This window comes from Mchenga conophoros, linkage group LG1 (genome assembly GCF_057382185.1).
Source record: "Mchenga conophoros isolate Kocher_MC1m ecotype Shallow Benthic linkage group LG1, M_conophoros_male_GT1.1, whole genome shotgun sequence".
Lineage (NCBI taxonomy): Eukaryota > Metazoa > Chordata > Actinopteri > Cichliformes > Cichlidae > Mchenga > Mchenga conophoros.
In genome coordinates, this window is record NC_140526.1 from 39,967,461 (window position 1) to 39,983,813 (window position 16,353).

The 16,353-nt window shown below is 44.6% G+C and overlaps 2 protein-coding genes across 3 annotated transcripts; one reads left to right on the top strand and one right to left on the bottom strand.

Annotated features, from left to right (window-relative positions):
• Nucleotides 1–179: 179 nt before the first annotated feature.
• ccnb2 (cyclin B2) lies at nt 180–2,779 on the top strand. Of its 2 annotated transcripts, none has more exons than XM_085278112.1 (8): nt 180–365; nt 516–632; nt 993–1,265; nt 1,335–1,493; nt 1,567–1,803; nt 1,969–2,109; nt 2,179–2,289; nt 2,367–2,779. In XM_085278112.1, exons 1-8 carry the CDS (start codon nt 342–344, stop codon nt 2,466–2,468), a joined length of 1,164 nt encoding a protein of 387 aa, XP_085134238.1. In that variant the 5' UTR covers nt 180–341; the 3' UTR covers nt 2,469–2,779. The 2 variants fall into 2 exon arrangements, with proteins under 2 accessions (XP_085134238.1, XP_085134245.1); XM_085278119.1 differs by having other exon boundaries at nt 519–632.
• A 3,200-nt stretch (nt 2,780–5,979) lies between these two features.
• crybgx (crystallin beta gamma X) lies at nt 5,980–15,351 on the bottom strand. The gene is made up of 6 exons (XM_085281302.1): nt 15,272–15,351; nt 14,778–14,826; nt 9,317–9,438; nt 8,258–8,393; nt 6,299–6,438; nt 5,980–6,211 (listed from the first exon to the last, which is right to left on the bottom strand). The coding sequence occupies exons 1-6, from the start codon at nt 15,313–15,315 to the stop codon at nt 6,079–6,081; spliced, it is 624 nt and encodes a 207-aa protein (XP_085137428.1). The 5' UTR covers nt 15,316–15,351; the 3' UTR covers nt 5,980–6,078.
• Between the last annotated feature and the right edge of the window lie 1,002 nt (nt 15,352–16,353).

Consider the following 16,353-nt stretch of genomic DNA (forward strand, 5'->3'; position numbering starts at 1 on the left):
GCTTACGTATTATTTAGCATTTGCTATAAATCTACTATCTGGCGCTATATTACTGTAGATGAAGCGATGACTGTGAGATAAGGTTACCGAGCACTTTAAAAGCTCATATGGCTTTAATTCCCACCTGAAATCACTAGCCAATCACAAGCGTCCGAACGAAATCGCTACATCCAATCAGATTTAGAGGACAACTATTTGAAAGCTGCTCGTCGCTGTGTTGTTTAGCTACGGAAATAACTGTTTACGGATTTTGTTGGGAAACTGTCCTCTGTTAGTCTGAATTATATGCTCTTTTGCTTGTTCTTGGTCACTCTGTGTCCTCGTTGCTGCCCACGGTAAACATGTCTGTGGAAGTTCGTGCTGTGGTGAGTAAAAAGACTTTTGTTTGCTAGAGAAGCGCTGCTGTTGGCTAGTTGATGCTAGCGCTGCAATAATAACGCTATCGTTTCAGTAATGTTAAACACGCTGTAGAAAAGTCGGTCAAGCCTTTTTAATGTGCATGTTTGTCTCGTTAGCAGCTCCTAACCGCAGAGAACCGGCAGAAACCGGGGAAAGCCGCCGCAGCAGCGGGTCCGAGGAGAGCAGCTCTCGGAGAGATTACCAACTTTAACGCAGCAGTGACTGTCACAAAGGTAAGAGCATCTTGGTTTGGTTTCTGACTCATTTTGTCTGCTTTGCAGTCACTTGGTAAGCAGGCAATAAAGTCTTATAGAGGTCTGATTTATTGGTATGCCTGCTAGACTAGAAGTAGTTTTACTGGCTGACTTTCAACCCAGACTTCATCTGTCTGTCTTTTGCAATAAACACAAACCTTGTCAACTGGTTTAGCTGAGCCAAAGCAAGAACCTTGCAGCAGACTGAAATCCCCTTAGTGGTTTGCAAAAGGGAAGGTCGCAATAGTTGAACAATTTTATTCCTGTCCAATCTGAAAGTCTTATTAGTGACTCGTGTTGCATTTCCCAACTGTAATGATTCCAAACGTGTTTCCTTAGAGAACAGGACAGACAAAAGTGTCAGCCAAGCCATCTTGTGTCCAAGTGGCTAAACCTGCCGATGTTCGACCAGTCCAAGCAGCTACAGAGCCTCTTCCTTTGGTTTTGGAGGAATCTGCAACTGATGTGTCCATGAAGGAGGAGACTGAGTTGTGCCTGGCTTTCTCTGAGGCACTGCTTGCGGTGCAGGATGTGGATGAGGAGGATGCAGACCAGCCACAGCTCTGTTCAGAATATGTGAAGGATATCTACAAGTATCTGCACAACCTGGAGGTAGTTTCTTCCCCTGCCTTCTGACACCAGCTGCTGTCGTCTCTGACTTACATCAGTTTGTCTTCTCAGTTGCAGCAGACAGTACGAGCAAACTACATGCAGGGCTACGAAATCACTGATGGTATGCGAGCGCTTCTCATCGACTGGCTGGTCCAGGTTCACTCCAGGTTCCAGCTGCTGCAGGAGACTCTGTACCTCACAGTTGCCATTCTGGACCGCTTTCTTCAGGTGATGTTTCTGAACAGCCTTGTCTATGGGTTTGTGACCTGGATCTAAAAGGCTTCTTCTGGTTACGCTGCAGGTCCAGCCAGTGTCTCGCAGGAAGCTGCAACTTGTCGGTGTGACTGCCATGCTGGTGGCCTGCAAGTATGAGGAGATGTATGCCCCAGAGGTTGGCGACTTTGCCTACATAACCGACAACGCCTTTACAAAATCTCAGATTCTCGAGATGGAGCAGCAGATTCTGAAGGGCCTGAAATTTCAGCTGGGGCGTCCTCTCCCACTGCACTTTCTCAGACGGGCATCTAAGGTGGCAAATGTGAGTTTCATTATGAATTTAATGTGGAGAAGACTTCAACAGTGTAGGAATCGGCTGCCTCCAATTCATAACTTGCATGTGTATCACTCTGTATTAAAGAAAAATGGCAGCTAAGGTGTTAGAGAAACTGTAAGAATCTTAAACCTTGACGTGCATGTTTATCAGTCTGATGGGGAGAGACACACGCTGGCCAAGTACCTGATGGAGCTGACCCTGCTCGACTACAATATGGTGCACTACAGGCCCTCTGAGGTCGCTGCTGCTTCCCTCTGCCTCTCCCAGCTGCTGCTGGACGGCCTACCCTGGGTAAGTTTAAAGTCACTTTTTATGAACATCTTGCTCCTTCAAGCTGGCTGTTAATTGACCTCCCATCAGTCTCCCACACAGCAGCACTACTCTACCTATGGCGAGGCCCACCTGAAGCCCATCATGCAGCACATTGCCAAAAATGTTGTGCTGGTAAATGAAGGGAAAACGAAGTTCCAGGTGAGTTGGCTGAGAATAAATACACCAGCTCATATCATGTGTGAGTAGAGACTGACCTTGAGGATCTGTCTCTGTAGGCTGTGAGGAAAAAGTACTCGAGCAGCAAGCTTCTCAAGATCAGCCTCATTCCTCAGCTCAAATCTTCAATTGTCAAGAACATGGCAGCAGCTGTACTCTGACTCAACTTTTTTCTTTTTATGATCTGAGAATTTGAGCCATTTGTATTGGCTTTTTTCTAATGCACCTTGAACTGCATATCCAAGAAAAAGCTGAGAAGTTGTTGTGCAGCTTCCAGAGGATCTACAAACTGCTTCTATGAAGTAAAGTTTTTCTAATCTCTAACTTTTTTTTTTCTTTTCTTCCCACCAGTGGAAGATTTTAACTATTGAATGATTAAACATACCTGTTGGGCAGCAAACAGTTTTGCATCTGCATGTAATGTACCTTGTTGGAGATCGAAATAAAGTTTTAGATGGTTCTTAGACTTTAACTCTTGTCTTAGTGTGTTTGTGGGTTCTCCCCCCCCCCCCCCCCCCCCCCCCCAAAAAAAAAAAATCATAACCTACTTTTGGTTTGTCTTCATAGACGGGTGGAAAACATGAGGCAAAGCCTGACTGTGTTCTTGGCATGCATCTCAGTAAAAGGGCTCACAAATGACTTCATTGTGGAAGCTGGGGAGATATCGCTGCCTATCAGAACAGCTGGTTCTGGAAGTGAAACAAGTCTTGTGGAATAACGTTTGCATTGGAGCACTGAACTAAAATGGGGGTGTGTCCTTATCAAACACATTTCTGTAGCGATGACATGAAACTGGTATTAGAGCCTAAATGGACTGCATGCTAAAACTTAAGAATGTTGTGGGTTTTTTTTGTTTTGTTTTTTTTGTTTGTTTGGTTTTTTTTTTTTTTTTTTTTTTTTTTTGTGACAGTTTATCCCCAACAATGCAGCTCCTGACATCACTAGCACACAAACAGCTCCATTACAGCAAGGTGGCAATTTATGAAGGCTTCTCTGCAGACCAAAGGGAGCCTCATTTCTTAAGCCCTGTGACCTGGATAAGCAGTAGGAAATTGACACAATGTTAATATAATAAGCTTAACATCACAAATTCTAAGCCATTTTCCAACTTCAATACATCAGCATACATTTCTTGTCAGTTTGTTAAACACACCCAGGAGTCTAAATAACTCCACCCTATTGGCCTGTTAGGCCTTTTAACTCTTTACTGCCAAACTGAGAACAAAGAACCGCTACTTTAAGAAGACTCCGTTTAACCTTATATCTGATTACCATGCAATGTAAATGGATATTTCTTCACCTAAACGTATGGTTGTGCTACACCAATGGTCTGTATTTACTTAAAGTTGATATTATCTTCGGTTCTTCATGTACTAAATCCTCACCATCACCATATCACTTTTGGAATGGCTTTCTGGATCCTGTGTTTAAATGTGCAAACCACATCAGATGTTCTGTCAGCCAGTGCAACCAACATCAGTGGAGTTTTTGCAATGCTTCGGAGGTTACTCATGTGATGTCATGCACACATTACTCAAGAGATGTCCACTAAAGACATGATACATTGACAGATTGTTAGGAAAAAAAATTGTATTCCCTGATTAGTGGAGGTTTCTGGCTATCACTGGATGGAATCGGTTGTAAAGATAATACTGTACCAAAAACCTAGTGAATGCTGTAGTTGATGAAAAATTGCCACAGTTACCTGCAATTTTTCATGTTTTTCTGCATATATCATTAGCCGAGCAATAGTAAACCTTAAAGTACGACACAAACTCGAAGCAAAGAAGTAAAAGTTGTTTCTGAAGTCTGTGATCCCCACATGCTTCAAGGGATCTACCATCATCCCTGTCCCCAGAACAACAAGCCCTCATGCCTGAATGACTACCGGCCAGTTGCGCTGACCTCGGTGGTTATGAAGGTGTTCGAGAGGCTGTTGAAGAAAACCATCTCCTCCTCCATCCCAAACATCACAGATCCACTCCAGTTTGCCTACCGACCCAACAGATCCACGGAGGACGCCATCGCCCACGTCCTGCACACCACCCTTAGCCACATGGACAAGAAACAGGGTAACTATGTGATAATGCTGTTTGTTGATTACAGCTCAGCGTTCAACACAATAGTGCCCGGTAGACTGTTCACAAAGCTGAGGGATCTAGGACTCAACAGCTGTCTGTGTGCATAGGTGTTTGACTTCCTCACTGGCAGAACTCAGGTGGTGAGGGTGGGTGCATCTCTGACAGCATCACCATCAACACAGGAGCACCTCAGGGATGTGTCCTCTCACCACTGCTCTACTCCCTCTACACTTCAGACTGTGTGGCCACCCACGGCTCCAACACCATTGTGAAGTTCGCTGACGACACAGTGGTGTTGGGCGCCATCTCCAACAACGATGAGGCGGCCTACATGGATGAAGTGAAGAATCTGGCATCATTGTGCCGGGACAACCACCTCCAGCTGAACGTCGACAAGACCAAGGAGCTGGTGGTGGACTTCAGAAGGGGTCAGCACAGAGACTACAAGCCCATTATCATCAATGGAGCTCCAGTGGAGAGGGTGCAGTCCTTCAAGTATCTCAGTGTCCACATCTGCTCAGACCTGACATGGTCTGCCCACATTCAGGCCCAGACCAAAAAGGCTAGGCAGTGCCTGTACCACCTCTGACAACTGAGGAAGTTCAGAGTCTCTCCAGTGATCCTCAGGACTTTGTATACAGGCGCTGTGGAGAGCATCCTCATACAGAACATCACATCCCGGTATGGAAACAGCTGTCTTGAAAATAAAAAGCTCTTTAGAGAGTGATCTGTATGGCAGAACACTGCTGCAGGACTGCTCTCCCTTCCCTACAGGAGATTTACATCAGGAGATGCTGGACTGGAGCAACTCAGATTTTGAAGGACCCGTCCCATCCCAGCAATGAACTGTTCCAGCTTCTGAAAGGTTCCGCACCATCCGAACAAAAACGGAGAGGCTCAAGAGGAGTTTTTATCCTCAGGCCATTCATGTGTTGAATCACAGTTTCGCTACAGCTTAGAGAGTAGCTGAATCCACATGTCTTCCATTCAGTTTATGACCAAAGTAATATGCTGTGTTAGACACTCAAAAAATAACAAGGACGTTTTTGCCAAACAGTGGTTGCCGGGGGTGATGACTGACTGGTCTGTAGACCTGTGTTACTGGGACTTTAGTCGCCATTTTTCCTGCAAGTGCCATCAACGTCCTGCAAGCACTCAAAGCAACACTTTTTCCTAATGACTGGTGGCTGAGTTGCACATCAGTCTCTAGGCCAGTGTGACTGGGGCCTTATTCGCTTGATCCTACATTCACACTATGACTGTCCTATGTCCAAAATGCCAAACAAGTTAATATGATATGGTTATCCTCTGTGTGTCTGCAAAACATCAATACATGTCATAATAATTAGGGTTGCTTTTTCAAACATTTAAGCTTAGAGAAGTTTTTTGATCACAGATGTTATACTTCTACCACCATCTTTTATGTTATGGAATTCTATAGATTTCAATTGAGTGTCATGTTGCTGACTTATTATGTCTCTGGTATTAGGGCACAACCATCGATTACCCATCGGTTACAAATTCTTTACATTTCGAAAACCCATATGTCTTTTATTAAAAGTAATCAATTATGAAGAATAAATACCAAAAACATTTGCCTTTTAACAATTTATTACTAAAAATATGTAAATGTTTGTATATAAAGCTGACAAATTTCATGGGCGCAATGTCAATAGCTCAGAGTTGGTGTTCAGTTGAAGCGAACTCTCCGCATGGAGCCAATGGTGCTGTTCTGGCTGCCCCAGTCAGAGAAGTTGTTGTAATCACGCTTCTCCAGGATGTAGTGGGGTCCTCTGTAGTTGGGCTCCTGATACACCACCCACCTGTATACACAGAGGAAGGTTAGATCTCTGGTAGGATACTAGTTACACTGCTCAAAGTCCAAAGGCTTCACTCGTTTAATCACTCACGCTCCTCCGAGCACACGAATGGAGGCTACTCTGTTGAGGCTGTAGCGGCTCATAAGGTTGGGGATGTCATCCTGGAGCTCCATCTTCTTACCAGAGAAACCAGCTCGTTCAAACAGCTGAGCTCTGGCAGGGTTGTTGTCCTAGAAGTCACAGAAATACACAACTGTTGAGTGTATGTGTGTGTGTGTTTTTGAATGTATTTGTTTAATGGCTCCTGCATTTTTGAATAAGCTATACTGCTGTTGAAATCGAAAGTTTTAATCATATTGGATTACTAATTACTTTAAGATAACATGAAACTTTGGAGACTGACACATACAAAATCCTAAATAATCAAGCCCAGTCATATCTTAAAGAGCTATAGGACTGTGCTATCTGAACACGGCACTTTGTTGTCAGACTGCAGGCTTACTGGTGCTTTCTAGTTTTAAAAGTAGAATGGAAAGCAGAGCCTTCAGCTATTCGACTTCTTTACTATGGATTTGGCTCCCAGTTTGGATTCAAGAGACATGCATTCTCTCTACTTTCAGGATTAGGCTCAAAACTTTCCTTTCGATACAGCATATAGTCAGGTCTGGATCACTTCTATTCTATTCTATTTATATAAATCACAACAACAGTCGCCTCAAGGTGCTTTATATTGTAAGGCAGACCTTACAGTAATACATACAGAGAAAGGGGACTGAAGAAGAAAAACTCAATGCATCATGGGAATCCCCCAGCAGCCTACACCTATGGCAGCATACCTAAGGGAGGATGCAGGGTCACCTGATCCAGCAAAAAGGAGAATTTTTGAGACAGTCTGTCTGCTGAATCCAAACTGAAGAGGGGCCTGAAAGCTGAAGGCTCACTGATCTATACGACTGGGCTCAGTGAGCCTGAACCATTCTTTAGTTATGCTGCAAAGAGGCTGTGGGGGCGCTTTCCATGATACACTGAAGGTTTCTTGTTCGCTCATCTATTTTGACTCACTGTGTCTTTATACAACACAACTTACTGTATTTAATTAGCAGTTATTAAAAACTGACTCTCTCTCCCATAGTGTGTCTTTTGTCACTCGGTTCTCTTCTTTCCCTCCTCATCCCCAACCAGCGAGCTCAGATTTTCTGCTGGAGCTTTCTTCCTGTTAAAAGGAAGTGTTCACTTGCCACTGTTGCCGATTGCTTGCTTATGGGTGTCATGTGATTGCTGGGGATTTCTTTCCAACAATTTAGGGTCTTTATCTACCGCTGTGAGGCCACTGTTATTGTGAAATAACAGATAAGGTTAAAAGAAAAACAAATTGAAATTGAATTGAATTAACAGACAACCATTCCCACTAAAGCTGGTTAGCTGGTGTCTGTGGACTGAGAGAACCAGCACACTGTTGTTAAGGCTGATTTCTTCTTTTGTAAGTTTTCTTCTAATGCTGCAATTTTTTAAATACAAATTTGTAAAATGGTGAGACAAAGTGCCGCTGAATACTGGAGTATATCTTTAGAAATAACCACAGATAAAATCTTTTTAGTATGACTTTTGCTAAACCAAAAAATATTAAAACATTATGTATTAGAATAATCAAAATGTAATTACTTTAAATTACTTATTATGTAACTATTAAGCTGCTTTTTTGTTCATCACAAAGTTAGCTCAATATACATTATTTACCAACACATTGTCTTTGGATGTAGAAAAATACCATCTTCTATGACATTAGCACTGTGCATTAGTCATTCTTCACAAAAACAAGTAAAATGTCTGCATAATTATTAAGACCAAAACAATCTGTTTTAATCCTGGAATCCACCATAAATAGCTCTGATGTATTTCTGTGAACTATTTTATCTCTTTTATTCAGTTGCTTGTCAGCAGTACAGCAGATATGGAGCGCATACTGCATGTTGAGAGCGCTTCTTTAAAAAGGTCGAGACAGAAGAAGATCTGTATGTTCTGTAACTAGTGTGCGTTTCTGTGTTCCACCTGTTTGACAGCACGGACAGAGGAGATGTGGTCCACTTGGGCACACCACCTATCGTAGCAGTTGTACTCGCCCCTGTCTGACATGTCCCATAGGTACTGACGTCCCCGGAAGTTTTCATGCTCATAACCCACCCATCTTTAAATGAGAAGAGAGAGAGTCAAAAATCAATGTGGCAAAGGCAAAAACAACAACAAAGCTAAAATAAAAATATGTTTGAAATGTTGTTTTAGATTCAAATAGGCTCTAAACAGTGATTAAACATCATTTTGATTTCATTTGCTTTTAGTGTCTGTTTATTGAAGGCCGCAGATATACAGTGGTGTGAAAAAGTGGGCTAAATGGGCTTGTTTGCTGCCTCAGGAACTAAAAGAATTGCTGTGGTAATGTGGAACCATGAATTCTGCTATCACAACATCCCGAGAGGGAATGTCTGGCCATCTGTCTGGACCTCAAGCTGAAGCGCACTTGGTTTCTGCAGCAGGATCCAAAACACACCAGCGAGTCCACCTTTGAATGGCTGAAGAAAATTAAAATGAAGACTTGGAGTGGCCATATAGGAGTAGACTAATCAAAGTCCTGACCTGAATCCAACTGAGATGCTGTGGCATGTCATTAAAAAGGAGGTTCATGCTAAAAAACCCTCCAGTTTAGCTAAATTACAATAATTCTGTGAGGACGAGTAGGCCAAGATTTCTCCACACTGCTGTAAAAGACTCATTGCCAGTTATCACAAACGCTTGATTGCAGTTGTTGCTGCTAGGGGTGGCCCAACCAGTTATTAGGTTTAGACAGCAATCACTTTTTCACACAGAGCTGTTAGGTTTGGATTCCCCCCCCCCCCTTAATCATAAACGCCTTCATTTAGAAACTGCATTTTGTGTTTACTTTGTCTAATGTTTAAATTTGTTTGCTGCTCTGAAACATTTAAATGTGATAAACATACAAGACATAGGAAAGTAGTTTTTCACACCACTGTAGATGCTTTCATCTGCTTTTTGGATAACCTTAGACAGCAGAGCGTGCATCAGTGGCCTGCTGCCTGTTTTAAGTAGACTTACGCTCCACTCTCCACCTGGACAGAGTTACATCTCTCTGGGAAGTTCTTGTCACTGACCCTGGTGCAGTCGGAGCTCAGGTCCAGCTTTCTGCCAGCAAAGTTTCGCTGTTCAAAAAGGGTCACCTGAGAGCAGCCGCAGCACAAAAATATGGTTACAGTTTACCCCAAACCAAAAAGCATCAAACATAGGAAGCCTGCATGAAATGGAGGTATTCCTTATTAGGAGATATTTGACAAATATTACACATGTATACCAAGTTTTAGACTTTGTGGCAGCATAACCTGTCTGTGAGGCTCCTGTGTGAGTAGCTTTTTAGTCTGACATGAACACATCTTTCAATTTTTGAATATTTTATTGAGCTAACAGTAAACAAGCAGCTATTATCTGGCTGTCAGAACCATCTGAGGTTTTTGTACTGGGAATGGAAATTTTCACAGAAGACTGTCTGAAAATATGTGACTCAAATAAGCTGATTTTATAGAGGTTTCTGGCTTTTTTTTTATAACCACTTAATTCCTAAAGAAACAAATTGTGGTTTTCGTGGGTTTTTTTTAGTGAAGATGCTAAACAACCAAGATGAAACAGATCGATTGATCAGTTTTACATAGAGATACAAAGTTCCAATAGAGCCAAAGGACAGACATTCCTCCCTGAATCCAGTTTTTATGCCAAGTCAAGCTAAAATCTACATATATATATATATATATATATATATATATATATATATATATATATATATATATATATATATATATATATATATATATATATATGGATTCTTCGATACCCAACATCCACAATGACGGCGAAACAACTAGTAGCTCAGTATTCCAACATTCGAAAGAAGGGACTGCTCTCACAGCTAGAGATTGACGAGGTACAACACAAATGCTACGGCAAGGAGGAGTCAGGACGCCAGGTCAGGGGGGCGATATCATCACCCCCACCCGAGATTGGGTACATAGCCCCAAGTGCGATAGGAGAAGGATCGTTGAGTGCGAGAGGAACTGACCTGAAAAATAGGATCATGGCCAAGCTTGAAACCTGGATCCCCCGTAGCCGGTTACCAAGATTACGTGAAGTACCCTCAGAAGGTCTGCTAGATGATGTTAATGCAGCACTACGGGCAATACCTACAACCACGATTACCGACACTAACAAGCTGATCTACAATACGGCAGCAGTGATCAGTGAGATGCTTGGCTACAAGTTGAACAGCGACAAGGGGCAGTACCCTCCATGGAGAAGGAGGCTAGAGGGCAAGATCAAAGTAGCACGGAGGGAGGTTAGCCAACTAACGGAGTTGCAGCAAGGTGCGACAAATAAGGTGCCTAAGAAATACAGCAAGCTGTCCATACCTGAGGCCTTGGAAACTGCCAAGCAAAGACTCACAGCCTTGGCCAGCCGCTTGAGGAGGTACACCAGAGAGATAGAAGGCAGGAGAATAAACCAGCTGTTCTCCACAGAACCAGCAAAGGTGTACTCTCAGTGGCAAGGGAACAATAAGAGAACAGCACCACCAAGGCTGGAGACGGAGCAATACTGGAAGAGCATATGGGAGAAGGATGCAACCCATAACGGCAATGCTCAGTGGCTAGAGGATCTGAGGGCAGACCACAGCGACCTCCCTGAACAGGGTCCAGTAACCATCACAGTGGCAGATATCCAAGAAAGGGTCTCCAGTATGAAGAGTTGGACAGCACCAGGGCCCGACATGGTTCACGCCTACTGGCTAAAGAAGCTGACTGCACTCCACGAGCGTCTGGCAGCACAAATGAACCAGCTGCTAGTTAACGAGAGACACCCGGAATGGCTAACCGAAGGTCGGACGGTCCTGATCCCCAAGGACCCCAAGAAGGGACCGGTCCCCTCCAACTACCGACCAATAACCTGCCTCAGTACTACATGGAAGCTCCTGTCGGGCATCATATCGGCTAAGATGAACAGGCACATGGGTCAATACATGAGTGGGACACAGAAAGGAATTGGCAAGAATACCAGAGGCGCAAAACACCAGCTACTGGTAGACAGAACAATCAGCCGAGACTGCAAGACCAGACTGACCAACCTGTGCACTGCCTGGATTGATTACAAGAAGGCCTATGACTCAATGCCCCACAGCTGGATACTGGAATGCCTAGAATTGTACAAGATCAATGGGACCCTAAGAGCCTTCATCAGGAACTCAATGGGGATGTGGCGTACAACACTAGAGGCCAACTCCAAGCCCATAGCACAAGTCACCATCAAGTGCGGGATCTACCAAGGAGATGCTCTGTCCCCACTGCTGTTCTGCATAGGCCTGAACCCCCTCAGTGAGATCATTAACAAGACTGGCTACGGATACCGACTATGGAACGGAGCAGTTGTCAGCCACCTCCTGTACATGGATGACATCAAGCTGTATGCCAAGAGTGAACGAGACATCGATTCACTGATCCACACTACCAGGCTATACAGCAATGACATTGGAATGTCGTTCGGACTGGAGAAGTGTAGTCGGATGGTATCAAAGAGAGGGAAGGTAGTCAGAACTGAGGGGATTGAACTACCAGAAGGCAACATTGCAGACATAGAGGACAGTTACAAGTACCTGGGGATCCCGCAGGCAAATGGGAACCATGAAGAGGCCGCTAGAAAGGCTGCAACCACCAAGTACCTGCAGAGGGTCAGGCAAGTCCTGAGGAGTCAGCTGAACGGTAAGAACAAGATCCGGGCCATCAACACGTACGCCCTGCCCGTGATCAGGTACCCTGCTGGGGTAATAGGCTGGCCAAAGGAGGAGATAGAAGCCACTGACATAAAGACAAGAAAGCTCCTTACCATGCATGGAGGGTTTCACCCCAAGTCCAGCACCCTGAGGCTGTACGGTAAGCGGAAGGAAGGGGGCCGGGGACTGGTGAGTGTCAGCACCACAGTCCAGGATGAGACAAGGAACATCCAAGAATACATTGGGAAGATGGCCCCAACTGACCGAGTGCTCAGTGAATACCTCAGGCAGCAGAAACCCAAGAAAGAGGAGGGAGACGAGGAACCATCATGGAAGGACAGGCCCCTGCACGGTATGTACCACCGGCAGATAGAGGAGGTGGCTGATATCCAGAAATCCTACCAGTGGCTGGACAAAGCTGGACTGAAAGACAGCACAGAGGCACTAATCATGGCAGCACAAGAACAAGCTCTGAGTACAAGATCCATAGAGGCTGGGGTCTATCACACCAGGCAAGACCCCAGGTGCAGGCTGTGTAAAGATGCCCCAGAGACAATCCAGCACATAACAGCAGGGTGCAAGATGCTAGCAGGCAAGGCATACATGGAACACCATAACCAAGTGGCCGGCATAGTGTACAGGAACATCTGTGCCGAGTATAACCTGGAAGTCCCGAGGTCAAAATGGGAGATGTCCCCAAGGGTGGTGGAGAATGACCGAGCTAAGATCCTGTGGGACTTCCAGATACAGACGGACAAAATGGTGGTGGCTAACCAACCGGACATAGTGGTGGTAGACAAACAGAAGAAGACGGCCGTAGTGATCGATGTAGCGGTTCCGAATGACAGCAATATCAGGAAGAAGGAACACGAGAAGCTGGAGAAATACCAAGGGCTCAGAGAAGAGCTCGAGAGGATGTGGAGGGTGAAGGTAACGGTGGTCCCCGTGGTAATCGGAGCACTAGGTGCGGTGACTCCCAAGCTAGGCGAGTGGCTCCAGCAGATCCCGGGAATAACATCGGAGATCTCTGTCCAGAAGAGCGCAGTCCTGGGAACAGCTAAGATACTGCGCAGGACCCTCAAGCTCCCAGGCCTCTGGTAGAGGACCCGAGCTTGAAGGATAAACCGCCCGCAGGGGCGTGCTGGGTGTTATATATATATATACATGTAGAGTACCGGGTCTTTTTGGAGTACCTTGGCCGGGGTGCTTGAGGGTGCTCTACCTGAGAACTCTGTCATCCTACTCGGAGACTTCAGCACTCATGTGACAGAGAGACCTGGAAGGCCCTGACTGGGAGGAACAGCCTGCCAGATCTGAACCCAAGTGGTGTTTTGTTACTGGATTTCTGTGCAAACCACAGTTTGTCCATAACGAACACCATATTCGAACATAAGGGTGTCCATAAGTGCACATAGCACCAGGACACTCTAGGCCGCAGGTCGATTCTGGATTTTGTAGTCGTATCATCAGATTTGCAGCCGCATGTTCTGAACACTTGGGTGAAGATAGGTGGTGAGCTGTCAACTGATCACCACCTTATAGTAGGTTTGATCAGGTGGCGGGGGAGGCTGCGCTGTCAATGAGGCTGCGCTGGGAACACCTAGCAGACAATGCGAGATCTTAAATGCCCACATTTGGCTGAGCTTCAACACTATTCCAAGAGAGACTGGGGACATTGAGTCTGAATGGACCATGTTCAGCACCTCGATTGCTGGAGCTACTCCATTAATGATAACCCCCAAACCAGATGGTGGACAGCAGAGGTGAAGGGAACCATCATGCTCCAACCAGAGGGGGATCACACTCTTCAGCCTCTCCTACAGCCAAAGTCTGGAAAGGAGAGTCCATCCGTTAGCCAAACCTCGGTTGACTAACAGATGGAGGAACAATGCGGTTTTCATCTCGGTCGTGGAATACTGGACCAGCTCTTTGTCCTCTCGAGGATACTTGATGGTTCATGGGAGTTTGCCCAACAAGTCTACATGTGTTTTGTGGACTTGGAGAAGGCATTCGACCATGTCCCTCAGGGAGGCTGGCCTCTCCCTTAGAGACAGGGTGAGGAATTCAGCCATCTGGGTAGCCATGTCAAAGGATGCCTCCAGGATGCCTCCTGGGCGCCTCCTGGGTGTGGTGTACTGGGCATGTCCCAGTGGGAAGAGGCCCGGGGCAGACCCAGGACACGCTGGACAGATTTTATCTCTCGGCTGGCCTGGGAACACCTTGGTGTTAACCCGGACAAGCTAGAGGAGGTGGCCGGGGAGAGAGAGAGATGTCTGGGCTTCTCTGTTTAGGCTGCTGCCCCTGCAACCCAGCCCCGGATAAGCAGAAGAAAACGTATGCAGGGATGGATGAAGTTTGTTTGATTTAAACAACACCAAGTCAAATCATAAATGATTTTTGTTGATTTGTTTATTTTTGATAAAGTGATGTAAGATGTGATGCTAAGATTTTAAATGTCTTAAAGAATTTTAAAAGGTATGCCTTTAAGCTAATTTTTGTATAAAAATAACATTATGCTCTCTTAAACTGAAATATGTGGGTTTATATGTTAGGTGAAGGTTAAGTCGACCATTTTTTTTCTTTTGGTGTGAAAATTACTAACATGATTTCTCAATTATCAGAATAGTTACTAATTAACTTGACAATTCAAATTATGTGTCACAGATTGACTCATTTTTTAAATTCTAGTCACTTTATATTAGGAAACCCATCTATACTTTGACAAAGTAACTAAGTAATTATTTGACTCACCCTCCCACTGGACCCGTAGAAGGCACGTTGGAGCACAGACCCCAGCTTGCTGTAGATACAGAAAACTTTGAATGAATTATATATACACACACATGTAATAATCAAGACATAAACTACAGCGATCAAAGAAACTCCCCAGTCTGTGGTCTGGAACCAAAAGTCAAGACTTTAGCCTTTGAAAATGTCTTTAAAAAAAAAAAATCACTGCAGTGTTTATTTCTATTTCCAACTCTTACATCAAATTAGTTTCATGCTTCAGATTAATTTGGATTAGCGCTATCATCTGGCACTTTAAAATGCGAGACAGTATGTGTGCATACAGCCTTCATCACTCTCCAGGTGATTTTGGGAAACTGGTGTTGGAGGCATCACAGAGAGCACAGCATGATAATCAGGAGAAACTGGCTGTAAAGCCACAGGCCCACCCACCTCAATAACACTGGTGGGTGTCTTGCTCTGTGGACTGTGGCCAGAGTAGGGCACTCTCAACATACCTGGTTTGTTGGACTAATCCTGGGACCTTAGTAAAGATGTTCATGTCAGCTCTGCGAGGCTACAATAAAGCCCCTTAAATATGGCCAGCTGAGGTGAGCGGACAAGTGCTAGAAATCTCAAAACATTTCTGTAACAGTCGTTGGGGCCCTTGTGCCTTTGATATGCTAAACCCATGTTGTCTCCTTTTTCCACAGGCGCAAACACTGCAACCACATGCAGTGCACTAAAAAACAACAACAATATACAAATGCACATAGAGCGAGCAAGTGAAACAGATGCGTGAACGCAAACACAACAAGCAGAGAGCACAGCTTCAGCACCCAAACATAAAGTGAGAGTGCAGTGCCAACAGTTTTAGTTCTGAACATTTCAGCATTTCTCAACAAAGCTCTGTAAACAAAGCATCTTATGATAATGGCTGTATTCATGCTTAGTACAGGGCCCCGCTCCACCACACTGTATTTACTGAAGTGGTCATGACCCTGAGGCTGGTGAGCTTCTACTATACGAGCGTCACCTCTGCAAACCCGACTGTAATGAAAACGTGGTATTGTTCTGATTGTTTCACCTTCTGGTTTCAGAACTCCAAGAAAAATGACCACACTTTGTATTCCTGAATCTAGCTAGAGTGGGAATCATGGGAAAATTAAGAACTTATTCATTTCAGACTGGATCTGAATCAAGTGGTGGATTTTGGTAATGTTCTTGAGTCACAGCAGGTCATGGAAAGGCCTGTCCCAGTGGAACCAGTACCTAACCTTTACCTTCATCACTCATGTGCTCTAGCAAGCTGTTTTACCTAATAGAAGGTTATCATATGAAAATGTTGACTGATTATTTCCTGTATTTTCTAAATTAATGAATGTTTGACTTCAATGGCAATAATGATCATAATAATTCAGCATTGGGACACTAATATAGACGGTACTACCACAGACCCTACCCTTACATAGCTGTAATGGGCTAGTGGTCGTATGAAGCTAAAACAATAACGCTGAGTTGGCCGAAACATCAGCTGAAGCTGGAGGATGCATCAAGAAAAAACATGTGGCCGAGCTGAAGCACATCTATCAGGAAGATT